Source organism: Danio rerio, chromosome 3 (genome assembly GCF_052040795.2).
Source record: "Danio rerio strain M-AB ecotype USA chromosome 3, GRCz13ab, whole genome shotgun sequence".
Classification (NCBI taxonomy): domain Eukaryota; kingdom Metazoa; phylum Chordata; class Actinopteri; order Cypriniformes; family Danionidae; genus Danio; species Danio rerio.
The window spans coordinates 3,143,668-3,161,925 of NC_141023.1; the positions used below are offsets into that span (position 1 = coordinate 3,143,668).

The 18,258-nt window shown below is 37.8% G+C and overlaps 1 protein-coding gene across 1 annotated transcript; it reads right to left on the minus strand.

The window, feature by feature from the left end:
• Positions 1-12,992: 12,992 nt before the first annotated feature.
• LOC147845413 (uncharacterized) lies at positions 12,993-16,234 on the minus strand. Its single transcript, XM_087243588.2, has 9 exons — positions 15,874-16,234; positions 15,493-15,766; positions 15,175-15,352; positions 15,017-15,093; positions 14,746-14,926; positions 14,156-14,404; positions 13,897-14,068; positions 13,658-13,806; positions 12,993-13,489 (listed from the first exon to the last, which is right to left on the minus strand). Exons 1-9 carry the CDS (start codon positions 16,143-16,145, stop codon positions 13,242-13,244), a joined length of 1,800 nt encoding a protein of 599 aa, XP_087099714.1. The 5' UTR covers positions 16,146-16,234; the 3' UTR covers positions 12,993-13,241.
• Between the last annotated feature and the right edge of the window lie 2,024 nt (positions 16,235-18,258).

The window sequence follows — 18,258 nt, forward strand, 5'->3', positions numbered from 1 at the left end:
ACCTCGGCTCAGTTGGCGTTTCTGTGTGAAGTTTGCATGTTCTCCCTGTGTTCGTGTGGGTTTCCTTTGGGTGCTCCGATTTTCCCCACAGTCCAAACACAGGCGGTACAGGTGAATTGGGTAGGCTAAATTGTCCAGTGTATGAGTGTGTTTGTGTGTGTGTGCGTTTCCCAGAGATGGGTTGCGGCTGGAAGGGCATCCGCTGCGTAAAAACCTGCTGGATAAGTTGGCGGTTCATTCCGCTGTGGCGACCCCGGATTAATAAAGGGACTTAGCCATCAAGAAAATGAATGAATTTATATATAGTGACTTGGCATCCTTTGATCGGAGGATCATGATTAGCTAATGTGGACTAGCTGGGTCAGTCATGAGCACATACTCCATTCGAAATTAAACTTCACTAGTTGATGAATGAACATGATCAAAACTTTCTACCGCACACTGTGCCTACCAAGTTAGGCTACTGCTGGCAGTGGAACCCATATCGCATGGTACTGTACCCTATTGTATTGTACTGTAAATGGTCAGTGAAAATGAGGCATGCGACTCTCTTTTTGACATGTTCAGATTTGCACATATGAAGTCTCTTGTTAAAGATGTTTGCTTTGATCTTGTCATCTCTCAGATTATGACCCGTGCACCAACTACAAAACCCTCAACGACAACTGGAGAAATGTAATTGGTTACGGTCATACAAATGGTCTGAATGCTGATTATGATGACACTCATGGTAACTGGGATGGCTGGTATCGACTCTACCTTAATGGGTTGAGCGCTCAGATGCCTGAATGGTGCGTGTCTAACATGGCGTGTGGAGGTTTTAGTTCTCTGTGGCTTGGTGGATCTCATCCTCAGGTAGCAGATGGAGTTGTTACTCGTGACATTTACGGTTCCCACTTTGAGCAGTGCAGTTACTACAGATCTGACCCAATCCAAGTCAAAGCTTGTCCTGGAAAGTATTATGTCTACAAATTCACCAAACCTCGACTTTCAATCCCAGCTCCTGTATATTGTGCAGGTACATCATTTTTCATCTTATACTGTATCTGACAGGAATATTGGAAATTATTGTAGGTTTTCATATAATTGTCTAAAGTCCATTCCACTGTGGTATATAATGTTCTGTTTCTTCTTTTCAATAGTCCGTTTCACCCCTCCAAGTGTCGACCCCTGCAACAAATATAAAATTCTGAATGACACTTGGAGAGCAACAAATGTTTCCCATGACTGGAACGTTAGAAACTGTGATTTTTTCCAGGGCTGGTATAGACTGGTTTACAACGGTCAGAGTGCTCAGATGTCAGAATCCTGTGTTAGTCAGTGTGGCACTCTTTTCCCAATGTGGCTCAACGGCTCTCATCCGCAGCTGGAAGATGGAGTGGTCATGCGACACATATGTGCATCCTATTTAAATGACTGCTGCTATTTTAAATCTATCCCTATTCAAGTCAAGGCTTGTCCAGGAAATTACTATGTTTATGAGTTTGCCGATCAAATATTTTGTGGAGCGTACTGCGTAGGTGGGTGTTTACTTATATGTATTTGTCATTTACATTCCTGTCTTACTTATTAATATACATACAATTTTTCTAATGTCAGACATCACAAGACTTGGTGCAGCCTCTCTGACAACGGCAACAACACCAAGAACATCAACCACAGCAATAACAACGGCAACAACACCAAGAACACCAACAGCCATTACTCGCCCAAACACTACTGGTATTGTCTTGCTTCATTAAGTTTTAATAGCATTTCTGAATCAGCACTTAATTGATAACACATACAAAAACAAATAACACAATTTCTCACTATGACACACAATCAACTCATATCAAAAGTCATTTAATCAGATAAAGTCAGATAATCTTCTGCTTCAAGAAAATAAATGATAAAAAAACAACACCACACAACACAGTATGCAACAGATTAAAAAAGTGTTATACTTTTAATAAATTATTTAAACTTTCTTATAAATGTTAATATACTCTCCATTCCAATTTATCCAGTCATACTGACACAGTGAACATTGTTTACTGCAGAATTTGTCACAGTAAGAGGACAATAACTAAACAATTGTCTTCTGTTTGTTTGGCACTATATTCTCAGAGGTTGCACCTTCCAGGTTTGATCCATGCTATAATTATACCACTCTTGATGAATACTGGAGAGACATACACCAAGATCCCTTTCAGTACTCTCAATATAATGACAGTCTAGTTAAATGGAGCGGCTGGTATCGACTGTATCTGAATGGACAAAGTGCGCAGATGTCTGAGTGGTGCGTGAGTCGTGTTGGTTGTGGTGGTAATCTTGGACTGTATCTCAACGGTTCTCATCCAAGACTTGAGGATGGAGTGGTGACGCGTGAGGTTTTTGGAAGTTATATGAACTCTTACCAGTGCGGAGGCTACAGGTCTGCATCCATCCAGGTCAAAGCCTGTCCTGGAGATTATTACGTCTACAAGCTTGTCAAGCCAGATCTGTCGATTTACAAGCCGTCATACTGTGCAGGTACATTACTATTTATCCCTGGAATAAGTTTAGCCCAAAGATTTACCATGTAGCAGATTCAATTTGAGCATTTTCAGTTTAGAGAGGCTCAGCCTAACATGAGGGTATCACAATAATAGTACATATTTATTTATAAAAAAAATATTTTAAAAGTATTTGCATAATATGGCAGGGTTGCATACTAAACCTATTCTAGACATATTCCACTGTATTGATACACATGCGTAACAACTATGCAAAACAACTAATTTTGCTGATTTCAATACAATTTTGCGTCTGTTTTTTAAAAAATGTCAATTAATTTAATGTAAAACTAGTTATGTTTTTATCTCTGTAAACCACTCTGATAAACAGTTCAAACGAGTAGATGGGTGTTTCTGTCTTTAATCATTTCTATGGATGACTATGACATACAAGGGTTGGACAATGAAACTAACACAGCTTGTTTTAGACTACAATTATGCATTAGTATGGTGTTGGGCTTCCTTTTGCGGTCAATACAGTATCAATTAGTCTTAGGAATATCACATACATGTCCTACACAGTGGCCAGAATGATTTTGAGCCATTCTTCTTGCAGAATAGTGGTCAGGTCACTAGGTGATGCTGCTGGAGGAAAACCTTTCCTGACTATTTCCTGACTCGCTCCTCCAAAACACCCCAAAATGGCTCAATAATATGTAGATCTGGTGATGTGCAGGCCACGGGAGATGTTCAACTTCACCTATATGTTCATGAAACCACTCTGTCACCAGTCTTGCGGTGTGTATTGGTCATCCTAATACATAGCACTGCCTTCACGATACAAGGTTTAAAACATTGGGTGCACATGGTCCGCCAGGATTGTTAGGTAGTCTTTGGCAACCCATCTAGCTCAAGTTTTGAGCCTAGGGAATGCCATGATATTGCAGCCCAAATAATCACTAATCCACCCCCATGCTTCACTCTGGGCATGCAACAGTCCAGGTGGTACGCTTCTTTTGGGGCTTCTCCACACTTCTCCTGGATATGAGAAAGACAGTGAAGGTGGAATTATCAGAGAACAATACATGTTTCACATTGTCGACAGCCCTAACTGCTGGCACCATTGAAACCAATGTTTGGCATTGGCACGAGTGACCAAGGGTTTGGCTATAGCAGCCCAACCTTGAATATTGATCCCATGGAGCTGCCAACCAACAGTTTTGGTGGAAACAGGAGAGTTGAGGTGTACATCTTTTTTTGCAGTGAGTTGATCAGCTGTAGTTTTATTTTTTGGCTGCAATCTGGGTTAAAATCCAGACATTCCTTTCAGACAGATTCCTCTGGGTCCACAGTTCCTTCTGTTGGATCTGCATCACAACTTTTCAATCCAGATGGACGGGGCAAACATTACTGCATCCAAAAAGGTGAAAAGCCTTGGAGTAACGATTGATGACCAACCTAAACTTCTCTGACCACATCTCTAGAACTGCTCGATCTTGCAGATTCGCACTCTACAACATCAGAAAGATCCGACCCTTCTTATCTGAACATGCAGCTCATCTCCTTGTTCAAGCTCTTGTTCTCTCCAGACTGGACTATTGCAACTCTCTACTAGCCGGGCTACCAGCTAACTCTATCAAACCTCTTCAGCTGCTTCAGAATGCAGCAGCACGAGTGGTCTTCAATGAACCTAAAAGAGCACATGTCACTCCGCTGCTCATCCGTTTGCACTGGCTGCCAGTTGCTGCTTGCATCAAATTCAAAGCTTTGATGTTTGCCTACAAAGCGACTTCTGGCTTTGCTCCTTCTTATCTGCTCTCACTTCTGCAGACTTATGTGCCCTCCAGAAACTTGCGTTCTGTGAATGAACGTCGCCTCATGGTTCCATCCCAAAGAAGGAAGAAAACCCTTTCCCGAACGCTCGCATTCAATCTGCCCAGTTGGTGGAATAAACTCCCTAACTCCATCAGAACGGCAGAGTCACTCGCTATTTTAAAGAAACGACTAAAAACTCAACTATTTAGTCTCCACTTTCCTTACTAATCTGCAATTCCCTCTGGCTTCTCCACTAACTACAAAAAAAAAAAGACTAATGTTTTGCTTCTCACACTGTCTTTACACACCTGAAACTTGTTTACAGCACTTATTCATTGTTGCTCTTATAGTTGTGTAAATTGCTTGCTTGTCCTCATTTGTAAGTCGCTTTGGATAAAAGCGTCTGCTAAATGACTAAGTGAAAATGTAAATGTAAATCTTGGTGGTTTGCGGACATTACTCTGGATTCTGTGGCTATTGATAATCACAAAGACTTGCTGTATTGGTCACAGATGTGCCAGCAAGACACACACCAACAATTTGTCCACTTTTAAGCTCTGATATGTCACCCATAATGTTGTGAGCATTGCAATATTTTAAGCAAAACTGTGCTATTACTTTGCTAATTAAATCTTCACACTCTGCTCTTACTGGTGGAATCAAGATCAATGAACATTGGCAATCAAGGTGCAGAAATTTAGCCATGAATCCTGCAACGTTAAATTGGCCCGTTTTTCATTGTCCAACCGTGTAGTTATTGCTACATGTACTGTAATGTGTTTTATATTAAAAGTAAATTTTACAATTAAAAATTTTAAAAGGTTTATTAGGTGCTACACTTTTGCTGGAGGTAAAATTTTTAGTGGGGCTGAGTATAATTTTTATAATTGGCCTGGTGACACTTGTTTTCTAGATTCTTAATTTACAAACAGCATTTAACAGTACTTTCACAAACAAGTATTTTATTTTTTACAGTTGCTTTCCAGAACATCAGCAGTGACCCCTGCTACAGCTACGAGTCTATGGATCGTCCCTGGAGAGCCAACAATGAAAGTGGAGAATATATTTGGGATGAGTCTTTCTCCTGGCATGGATGGTACCGGCTTTTCTACTATGGAATGGACATCCGAATGCCAGAAACCTGTGTTAGTGCATACAAATGTAATGCACACCTGAGTCTATCACTCAGTGGTCCTCATCCTCATATTGAGGATGGAGTGGTGATCAGGGAAGTACAAACAGGAAACTATGGGAATGGTAACTGCATATACAAGTCAAAACCCATCAGAGTGAAAGCATGTCCAGGAAATTACTATGTCTATGAACTTGTGAACCCACAATTCTGGCTTTCAGGATACTGCACAGGTACAATGTTCTCTACTTTTTTAAATGTAGTTTATGACAATTATTTCAGCTGTCACAGTTTTTTTTATTGCTTTTGTTTTTGCAGATGTTAGCACAATTTCACAATCTGTTTCCACTGTAAGTCCAAATATAATCACTGGATCCAGTATTACATCATGTAAGTAAATGTTGCATTCACACAATTTATTAAGAAGGTTAATCACAACACGTGTAGAAAGTATTCACAGAACACCAATTTAGGGCAGTGACAGTGGCAAGTTTTGACAACTGCTGTTATAGGGAGTCAACCATATATTAGGCAGGCAGGAGAGAAGTGATTCAATTCTGGAGGTAAAGTGTTATAAAGTATTGGTAAAAAAGTAAAGAGCAGTCTGTTTCTTGTTATTTAAATAGAACATTTACAAATATTATTTGGAACTCTTACAATTAACATACCCTCACTTTTGCAGAGTCATATTGTGTATGAATGTGTTAGCAGTCTATTTTTTTCTTTCAGATAACGACCCGTGCATTAACTACAGCATCCTTGACAACTACTGGAGAAATACAATCAATTACTGGTATCAAGGAGATTACATAGCTGAGCACGATGACACTCTTGTTAGCTGGAATGGCTGGTATCGACTCTACCTTAAAGGGTTGAGTGCTCAGATGCCTGAATGGTGTGCATCTTACATGGCGTGTGGAGGCTTTAGTGCTCTCTGGCTTGGCGGATCTCATCCTCAGCTAGAAGATGGAGTGGTCACACGTGACATTTATGGCTCTTACTATGATGAGGGAAGTTACTACAGATCTGACCCAATACAAGTCAAAGCTTGTCCTGGAGAGTATTATGTCTACAAACTGACCAGGCCAGCTCTTTCAATCCCAGCTCCAATGTACTGTGCAGGTACATTCATTCATCTTTGTTTTACATTAACATGAATTGTATTGTTGATTATATTCTTGGAATATTTAAGTTGACTTCCTTTAAACTTTCTTATATATAGTACTTTTCAAAACCCCAAGTGTCGACCCTTGCAACAACTATACCACTTTGGATGAACGTCGGCGGTCAACCAGCAATACTGTTTACTATGGAATGTGCGATTATAACGTGAAGTGGAACGGCTGGTACAGGCTGCTCTTGAGTGGACAGAATGCTCAGATGCCAGAATCCTGTGTTAATAAGACCATGTGTGGCACTGAAGAACCATTTTGGCTTAATAGTTCTCATCCACTGCCGGAAGATGGAGTGGTCACCCGTCAGGTCTGTGTTTCTTCATGGAAAGGCTGCTGTGGTTACACCTCACATCCTATTCAAGTCAAAGCCTGTCCAGGAAATTACTATGTTTATGAGTTTGTCAGGCCAATGTTTTGTGGAGTTTATTGTGCAAGTGAGTATTTACTTCAGAGTATTTACCTAACCCTAACCCTTCAGTATGATACAGTCATTTATCTCTCTGTTTACTTTACTTATACTGATAATATACTTATTAATTTCAGATGTTACAGTCTCTTCAACCACAACTACAACATCAAGAACACCAACTACAGCTACAACATCAAGAACACCAACCACAGCAACAACATCAATAACGCCAAACACAGCAACAACATCAAGAACACCAAACACTGCAACAACATCAAGAACACCAAACACAGCAACAACATCAAGAACACCAAACACAGCAACAACATCAAGAACACCAAACACAGCAACAACATCAAGAACACCAACTACAGCAACAACATCAAGAACACCAACTACAGCTACAACATCAAGAACACCAACTACAGCAACAACATCAAGAACACCAACTACAGCAACAACATCAAGAACACCAACCACAGCAACAACATCAAGAACACCAACTACAGCAACAACATCAAGAACACCAACCACAACAACAACATCAAGAACACCAACCACAGCAACAACATCAAGAACACCAACTATAGCAACAACATCAAGAACACCAACTACAGCAACAACATCAAGAACACCAACTACAGCAACAACATCAAGAACACCAACCACAGCAACAACATCAAGAACACCAAACACAGCAACAACATCAAGAACACCAAACACAGCAACAACATCAAGAACACCAAACACAGCAACAACATCAAGAACACCAAACACAGCAACAACATCAAGAACACCAAACACAGCAACAACATCAAGTACACCAACCACAGCAACAACATCAAGAACACCAACCACAGCAACAACATCAAGAACACCAAGCACAGCAACAACATCAAGAACACCAAACACAGCAACAACATCAAGAACACCAAACACAGCAACAACATCAAGAACACCAAACACAGCAACAACATCAAGAACACCAACCACAGCAACAACATCAAGAACACCAAACACAGCAACAACATCAAGAACACCAAACACAGCAACAACATCAAGAACACCAAACACAGCAACAACATCAAGAACACCAAACACAGCAACAACATCAAGAACACCAAACACAGCAACAACATCAAGAACACCAAACACAGCAACAACATCAAGAACACCAAACACAGCAACAACATCAAGTAGACCAAACACAGCAACAACATCAAGAACACCAAACACAGCAACAACATCAAGAACACCAAACACAGCAACAACATCAAGTACACCAACCACAGCAACCTCAGCAACAACATCAAGAACACCAAACACAGCAACAACATCAAGAACACCATCCACAGCAACAACATCAAGAACACCAAACACAGCAACAACATCAAGAACACCAACCACAGCAACAACATCAAGAACACCAACCACAGCAACAACATCAAGAACACCAAACGCAGCAACAACATCAAGAACAACAACCACAGCAACAACATCAAGTAGACCAAACACAGCAACAACATCAAGAACACCAAACACAGCAACAACATCAAGAACACCAACTACAGCAACAACATCAAGAACACCAAACACAGCAACAACATCAAGAACACCAAACACAGCAACAACATCAAGAACACCAAACACAGCAACAACATCAAGAACCTCAACAACAGCAACAACAAGTACTCCAACCAATTCATCAACATCAAGAAGACCAACCACAGCAACAACAAACACATCTTGATCAAGCATTTTCAGATGATGTAGTAAACATAAATGCTTATAATATTCACAGGAAAGGTAGAAATAAATATGGTGGAGGGGTTACATATTAACTATATATTCAACGTCATATTCCAGTGGAGATAAGGCAAGACTTAATGCCTGTAGATGTGGAGGTTCTGTGGCTACACAGTTACCATTTGTCAAATCATTACTTGTTGGCTGTTGTTACAGACCACTGTGTGCAAATAGTTGTCATGTAAGTGAATTGTGTGATATGATTGATAATGTATGTGATACTGGAAATTAAATGTACTTAATGGGTGGTTTAAATATTAATTGGGTGTCTCGGGTCTGTTCCCTAAAAACTAAAGTGGTGAATGTAATTAATGCATGTAATAAACAAGTTATTGATCAACCAACAGGAATTCATGTAAATAGTCTTGGTGAGAGAACTTTCTCTTGTATTGACCATATTTATACAAACTGTGTGGAAATGTGTTCTAAGAGTGAATCTGTTCCTATTGGGTGTAGTGATCATAGTATATTAGCGATCGCTAGAAAAACAAAGAAAGACTAAAAGTTATTTATAAAAGATCATATAGAAAGTTTTGTCAGGACTTAGTTTGCAATGATGTAAATAACATGTGTTGGGCTGATGTTTACAAGGAAGGTCATCCTGATGATGCATTAGCAGCTTTTGATAGATTATTGTAGTTTTTGGTGGATAAACATGCACCTTAAGAAACACAGTGAAGAATATTAGGGCACCATGGATTGATAATGAACTGAAGAGCATGATGGTGGAAAGAGATGCGGCAAAGGGTATAGCAAATAGAACTGGGAATAAACAGGATTGGGAAGTCTATTGTAAATTGCGTAATAAAGTAACTAAGATTATTAGAAAAAAGAAAAGGACATTTTATCAATTAAAAATAAGTGAAAATAAATATGATGGAAAAATTGTGGAATATCATTAATGAAACAATGGGTAGGAAATCAGGTCAAACTCCTTTTTTTATTGTTATAGGTGATTTATTTTTTAATTAAATCAGATGAAAATCCCAATTGTTTTAAAGATTTTATTAGAAATTAAGTGAATAAGCTTAGGGAAGAAATGTGAACTGATAATAATATTTCAAGTGGAAAGTAAATTGAAAAAATAGTAAGTGATAACCTAGCTCTATGCTTTGAATTGAAGGAAGTTAATGTACAACAAGTGGAACAAAAATTATGAATGATAAATATAGATAAACCATCAGGGAGGGATAACTTAGATCAGGGGTGTCCAAATTCGGTTTTGGAGGGCTGGTGTCCTGCAGATTTTAGCTCCAACTTGCCTCAACACAACTACAAGGATGTTTCTAGAAAGCCTAGTAAGAGCTTGATTAGCTAGCCCAGGTGTGTCTGATTAGGATTGGAACTAAACTTTGCAGGACACCGGCCCTCCAGGACCGAGTTTGGAGATGCCTGTCTTAGATGGTTGCCTTGTAAAATTATTGGCCAGTTGTTTGGTGGAACCAGTCATATTTTCAATGTGAGTATTAAAGAAGGGAGTCTCCCTTTAGCTTGGAAAGAAGCAAAGGTAGTTCCTTTACAGAAAATTGCAGCACTGAGTTTTAGTGGGGCTAATAGTCGACCAATACGTTTATTGCCAGTTCTTAGTAAAGTGTTTAAAAGTAACAGTAGTGTGTGAACAAATTCAATTATTTTTTAAATAAAATAGTTTATTCTCTGACTTTCCATATGCATATCGAGTAGGACATTCAACAGGAACAGCATTAACACAAATAATTGATGATTGTTTAGTACAGATTGATGATAATAATTTAGTAGGAACAGTATTGTTGGATTTTAGCTCTGCGTGTGATGTACTGGATCATAAAATATTGCTTGAAAAATTAAAAGGTTATACATTTACTCCTCAAACTGTGCATTGGTTTAAAAGTGATCTGACTAGTAGGAGGCAGTGTGTATTTTATAATGCAAGTTATTCAGAAGTGAAGAGTTGCAATGTGGTGTGCCTCAGGGAAGTTGTTTAGGACTGTTGTTATTTTCTATTTTTACTAATGATCTTCCTTTGGGTTTAAAGCATGCAAGGGCAGTGATGTGTGCAGATGATAAAACATTATACAATTAGTTACAATTAGGGGTAAAGTGGGTACAGAATAATAAAATGGCTTTAAATTTGACAAAAGCCAAAAGTAAGATCAAATGTTCTGTTGAAATGTAAGCCACAGTTAAATGAGTCTAATGAGTGTGCCTATTGAACAGGTAGAGGAAATGAGGCTTCTTTCAGGTCTTCTTGATAGGTTAAAGTGGTCAAAACAGATGGATAAAAGGGTAATAGTTATGGGAAGAGGTTTATCAATTATTAAAGGGGTGGTCCACAATAGCTTTTTTAAGCTTTGGTTGTGTTTATGGGGTGCAAAACAATGTGGGTTCATTATGCATTTGTAATAAATCACGTTATTTGTTCACAGATCTTACCTTCAATTTATACAGCTACTGAGCTAACATGGAAACGACCATCATATTTCCTGGTTTGTTCTATAAAGCCCGCCCTCAAAGGGATCTGATTAGTCAGCTAACCTAATGTGTTTTGGTTGGTGGATCGGCATCACGTCACCAGGAAACGTCATGCCTCTTTTGCATGCTGTCCGTCAGACTGTAAATAATGTCAGTGAAGCCGTATCAGTTTGAGCCCGAATCAGACACAGAAAATGAAGAGGACACAGCTGAACTAATGCTAACGCGACTTTTGCAAGATGTTTCGGAATGGTACGTTTTTGTTTTGTTCATTGGTAAGAGGAATGTGGTCAAGCCATCAGCATTTCATAGTAGTACACAGTAACACAGTAATGGTCAGTTTGTACAAATTACATTCCATACTAGTGTAAATAGCAAATGGTACTTTATATGGTGGCTGTAAGGTCTCCCTTTCTAATGGATAACGTTAGCAGGTAACTACTTTGTTTTTCGTTCACTTTCTGATGTTTAACCACGCCATAAAAATGCGATCGTAATAACATTGTACCATAGTAAGGCTTAATTAAAACGCACTTCAGGTAATTATAAAAGCTAAATGTTTATGCAGAATAAATAAATTAAAATGATACTTATAAAAAACATGACATCCCATACTAGTGTATATAGGAAATAGTACATTATAAGATGGTTGTAATGTCTCCGTTTGTAATAGAGAGCAGGTAAAACGATCTACTTTGTTTTTTCGTTCACTTCTGAGGTTTAACCACGCCATAAAAATGCAATCGTAATGGCATTCTATCGTAATAAGGCTAGGACAAATTAAAACGCACTTCAGGTATTTATAAATTATGGCTAGGCTGAATAAATGAATGAAAATAATACTTACAAAAATGAAAGCACGGACGAACCTATACTGAAAACAGTGCAGTTTTGTACATACATAATGAAACATACGTTGCAGAAAATATATTATATGTTATAATATATATATATATAATTTCAATAAAATATCATTCATATTATATATATATATATATATATATATATATATATATATATATATATATATATATATATATATATATATATATATAATATGAATGATATTTTATTGAGTAAAACGGTCACGAAATTACCGTAACAGTAATATGTGTGCTAAACAATGAATAGCTGCGGTCTTCACTGGATTTCTGAAGTGCTGTTGGCTTGATAACATCTTTTTTTCTTCTTTTACATCTAGTGTCAGTTTCAAAATAGGTTGTCATTTGTAAATGGTAATAGCAATATTTAATATTTTGTTTTTATCCGTTTTGTTGATGAATGTTCAATGTTATAACAGCAACCAATAATTATGTGGCAACATATACAAAATCAAGCTAATTTTTTGTTATGGGAATACATTTAATTTTCTTTAGGTGCACTTGTAATAACTGTGAAAAAATGCCAACAGAAGTAGAAAACATCTGCTGCAAAGAAACACAGAAGGTAATGTAATTGCATTAATGGCTTTTCATTAATGTTTCTGATTTTGACTAATAGTGCACTTTTCATAAAGGATACATGCAAGTTGACCACACAGAAATTAATTATTGTCATACATTACGGTTTAGGTTGTCCAGCGTATGATGCAGGTTCCAGACCCTCCTACTTGCATGGTGCAGCATCCTGGTTTTGAACCCAATTGTTTAAACATGTACACATTACAGAATATAAATAATATATACAGGGCAGACTATGGACCGTTGAGACACAGAAATCTTGAAGAGTAAGTTTTTGTAAAATGTATTTTAATAAATGTTAATAAATGTATTTTAAGTTACTAAGTACAAATCACTGAAAACCAGTTTAAAAAAACTTAAATAGACAATAAATATATACACATATGTACAATTGCAAGGTTTGATATGCAATGCTGACATCCGTTTCCTTTTATTGCCATAGGCGTTTCCGTTATCTGTCATATCGCAGCTTTGTTAGCTGGTGCTGGGGCTGGCTAGGACGTGAAGTGAGGGTTGTCATCCCGTCATGTGTGGTGCGCCGGATACGCCAGGAGTTTCCGAATGCAGCAGGACAGTATGTTGGGTTCCGGCCTCCCCTTGATTAAATCTTGAAACATGCTGTGAAATAACATGCTCTTTTGAGGGTTTCTCAAATTGAGAGGAAAGAGGTGGTGGAACCGGAATGGACTGCAGCTCTTCCACATATGGTGCTGGATCCAAACAGACCTCATCTAGCACAAGGACCATGAGGTCCTTCACGTAGCCTAATAATAAAAAAAAAATGTTTTCTGAGAAAACAATTACATGTTTGGAACAACTATACTGTGATATTTATTCATAATTTATTTAATCTGCTTATATTTACTTTCTCATAAATAATTATTTGTAATTTTGTTATTAAGAACTCATAATAAAAAAAAAATCCAACTTACCATATGTTGGCTCTGTTTTCACTGGTTTTGCTGTGCATTCCCCCCTTTTCGTTTTTGGAAATACAAATTTGTACACAGCCTGTCCAGTAGTAGTTATTGCCTGTTCACGTTGACAATTTTCATTCTGGTGCATAGCTGCGAGATATAACCTGTAAATCATTGAACAAACCAATGAAAAATGTACACATTGTAACAACTATTGTATAAATATTTTAAATGAAAATAACAAAGATAAACACCTGCACAGCATTCCAATAAAAGGAAAAACAACATTCTTTGGTGTGAAACGCAGAATCACACTATGAAATGCCTCAAGTGAGGATGTTTGATAGTGGTGGCTGAGTTTTGCAACATCCTTGACAACTCTCTTGTTGTTCAAAACCTTTTCTACTTTATAGAGGGCCTGTGAACCTGTAATGATACAGCCATGAAATACGAACAGCAGCTCTACATTTAACCAGTATTGTGTAAATTCATAAACTTTTTTTGGATAAATACCTGGTTGGAACCATTTTTTGCGATCTCTTGAAAGTACATCAGGGTGTTCACACTTTGGAAACAGCGGGTTATTGTGAACATGTATATTTTGTATGTGGTTCAGTAAGGATGTTAATTTGGCAACCTTTTCCGGGCCAGACACGGAGGAAGTCGCACTCCAGTACACATGGTTCTTTATACTTTTCAACCATCTCTTCAGCACCTCACATTCTTTCCTTTTTGAAAGCTTCTCAAGCTTCTTGGACAAACCTGTACAATCAAAAACAAAATTTGTAAAATAATTACATCAAGAAACTCAAATGAAAAACAAAAATCAACATGACTAAGCTTCTATAAATATAATACTTATACAAGTATTGCCACATAAGTAGCGGTGTGCTATATCTATCGGTGTACCTATCTATGTATCTATGTATGTATGTATGTATGTATGTATGTATGTATGTATGTATCTGTCTATCTATCTATCTATCTATCTATCTATCTATCTATCTATCTATCTATCTATTTTTCTAAACACATTTTTTGATTTTTGCTACTAATGTAATATTACTCATATATTTATATATACATGTGTATTACATAGTTACCTTTTTCAAAGTGCCATACATCATAGAACTGGGTGATGCCACGCTCTCTCAGGTACTTTTGAATTTGAGGATGGCGATCGGTGACTATGTAGTCAACAGCTAAACCATTAGCATCCAGCTTATCAAGACAACGTTTTAATCCCTCTTTTTCCATGTGATAACTTCCACCGACTTCGTTGCTCTGTTGATAAGTACGCATAAGTTCAAATAAATAAGTAGAAACATTTACAAATTTAAACAAGTATAACAGTTCTTGTGTGTTTACACTCACCTGAATTAGTTGAAGATCGACAATTTTGTTGGTTTCATTGTCCATCAATGTGTAGCTGCCAAATTTTGCTGAATGTCCTATTTGAAAAAAAAAAGAATTATACATTAACACACATACATTTATCAGATTTCAAAGTGATTTAAATAAACCCACCATACCTGGTGTGTCAGCTCTCATATCTCCTGCTAATGCAACCGCTCCCTCTTTTTTTAGCTGTGTAAAAATATTTTGTTGCTCTAGATTCCACTTGTGTATGATGGCAGGTTCTAAAAAATTTCTGGCATGGTTCCTGAAAGCAGAGTACTGAATCGTTTGAAGATTCATGGCCTTGAAAACCTAAGGAGATATTGAAGCAATAAGTCATTATATATATATATACACACACATACGCACACATAAAATTTGTATTTAAAATGTATAAACATTTATTTTTACTGTTGCATTATTTGAGAATACTAAATTATTGTTTAAATTACCCTCTGTAGTTGAATGAATGATCCACCAGTGAAATATGTAGCAGCAGACAACATCAGGTTTCCGACTGGAGTACTACCTACTATGGGCTGGCTCTGCCACTGTCGTAGGTAGTTACACTTGTCACACAGCTGTGTGAATGCAATAAAAGTCCCCATTTGTCTTTTTTGGATGGCACACTTTGTCTTACAGACGGGACAGGAACCAAACAAGTCTATAAGGCAGCTTTCAAATACAATGTATTTGTTGTCCATGTAGTTTGATTCTGGATCTAACCTAAATGAAACAAAGTGTAATCAATGTTTTAATATTATGATTTTATATTTAATAGTATGATACATTCTGTATACTACAAAGTTGTTGATAAAGATGCATTAACTTACACTGACTGTGAATCTTCCGTGACAACAGATTCCGGATTATAAGTGGAGTCATGTGGTTCTACATGCAAATCAGACTCTTCGTCCTCATCATCATTGTTGTCATCCTCCTCCTCCAACAAAAGACGAGGTCGCTTGCTTGGCCTAAAGATTGAACCCTTAATTGGTGTTGGAGAGAGCTGCATATCTGGCAAAGAAATAGTTTCTGTGCCAACATTACGACAAGACACTTTCGCCTGAATACCTATTAAAAAAAAGGGAATTGTGTTATTCATGCTATTTAATACACAATATACCTGGCACACAAACAACTTTAGAATGCACAAACAAACAACAGCAAATATTTAAATAATAAAATAAAACATACCTTTGCTTCTTACATGGATGTCCCGCAAAAAAACTTGTGTACCCACTGATCGCACATTTGGTGATGTTTTGGTGGCTACTGTCACAGTCTCTTTAATGTCTACCTGACATGCAACTTCTACATGTGTAGGTGTGGAAGGTAGGTCTGGGGAGCTGGTAACCTGTTGAGATGTTGTCTGGTAAAAATAAAAAGCATGTGTTTGTTTATTTTTTAATTGCCACCCCTGCTAAAAAAAATCACATGCTAGTAAGATATGTTTTGATGCTGTTTTCAGTGCTGGTCTAGCTGTTCTCAGTGTTGGCCCTGACCAATATTGAGACCAGCAAACCCATTGAAACCTGCAGCAAAACATACATTTCCAGCATGTGTTTTTTTAAGCAGATGTACATCATCGTAGCAACTTGCGGCTATTTCAAAGCATTATCAGTATATGTACAAACTTCCCAAGTTGATAAAAGTAGTTTGAAAAGCGACGTACAGAAAAAGCGAGAGTGGGAGATTTCACGACAAAGATGAATAGCGAGCGGGGGAGGAGGGGGCTGTGGCGGCGCCTCAGGGAGACTTCGGATGTCTGTACATAATATACTCCACTATTTCAATTGTAAAACTCACGCAATGTTTCCGCATACATATACATCGTGTTTGCTGGTGACGAGCGTGGATAATTACAGGGATAAAACCGATACGTATGTTTGTAACGTTAGCTAAATCATACCTGCTAAACTCCCGTTTTTTCCCGAGAGTTTCTCGTATTTCACACTCATCTTCTGCCACCCTCCCGTTGTTATTTCCACAGGAAAACTTCCGTAATATCATCCACAAGCTAGCGCATTTACTTTGGTATAGCTTCTGATCGCCGATCCATACTCCTCCCGGTTCATAACTTTGTTACTTAGAGACCACCTCAACAAACTAAAGACTAACAATTGACAAAGACAAAACCAATTGCTAAAGACAAACCGCGTTTCTCGTGGTTTATATCCTGGTTTACGTCCGTACTACAACATAGCCTACAATGAATGCTAGAAACTATGCATGTAAGATATTGCAACAAATAGAAATACTTACAGGTTGTAGCTCACAATCCCCAGCATCGTCTTTTATCGTAGGTACTGCTCCTTCTTTGAGGAGAAGTTTTTGGCTAAATCCAGCCCTGAACTGCGACCAATTTTGAAAGCTGTCCTTTGTAAAATGCTGTGCACAGAGAGTGATATCTTTTTTGTAATATTCTGGAACTTGATTAAAAATGAATTTTAACCACTTCTCTCTTTGTGTCACGTCCTTTGGAAGGTTAAATAGCGAAGCAGAACAAGATCCATGAAAATAGCAGCGTTTCGGCATTTTCCGTTCTTTACGCGTCTGTGGCCACGCTTCTTTGCAGCGCGAGGCGTGTGAGCAGTAAATGCGCGTAACCTGGAACCCCTGTGATGTCACAGGGGGCGGAAGACTTTGTTTGTAGTCTCCAAAATTCGTTCGTTGTAGGCTTTGCTAAGCTAACTCTGTAAAAGCTAATGTCTCCCTTTGCATTGAACTTTGGGTATATTACATTCAGAGATGTTGTTTATGTTCACTTAGCTACATTACACATGAACTAAAGCTTAAAATATGACATCGTTGTGGACCACCCCTTTAAGAGATGTGTACAATTTTTACCACAGTTCTGTATCTCTCAAATTGTTCAGGCAATTGTTCTTTCTTATCCAGATATTTGTCCAGTGGTCGAGTGGGTTGGAATCACTTGAGGACTAGTAAATGGTGATTTGATTAGATTTTTAGCTGAACTGTCTCTTTAATGTCTTATAATCAGTTTTAATGTCAGGGATGCTACAACATGTGTTTTTGCTGCCCTCTTCTGGAGACTCTCTATTTAGAATTAGACTACAGATTTAATCATTGTGCTAACCTATTGTGCTCCATGCATCTTACTGATCATTATCTACAGACCTCCAAAATATTCTCCAGCTTTTATTGAGGATTTTACAGAGCTGTTATCAATTGTAACCTCTGAATTTGATTATTTT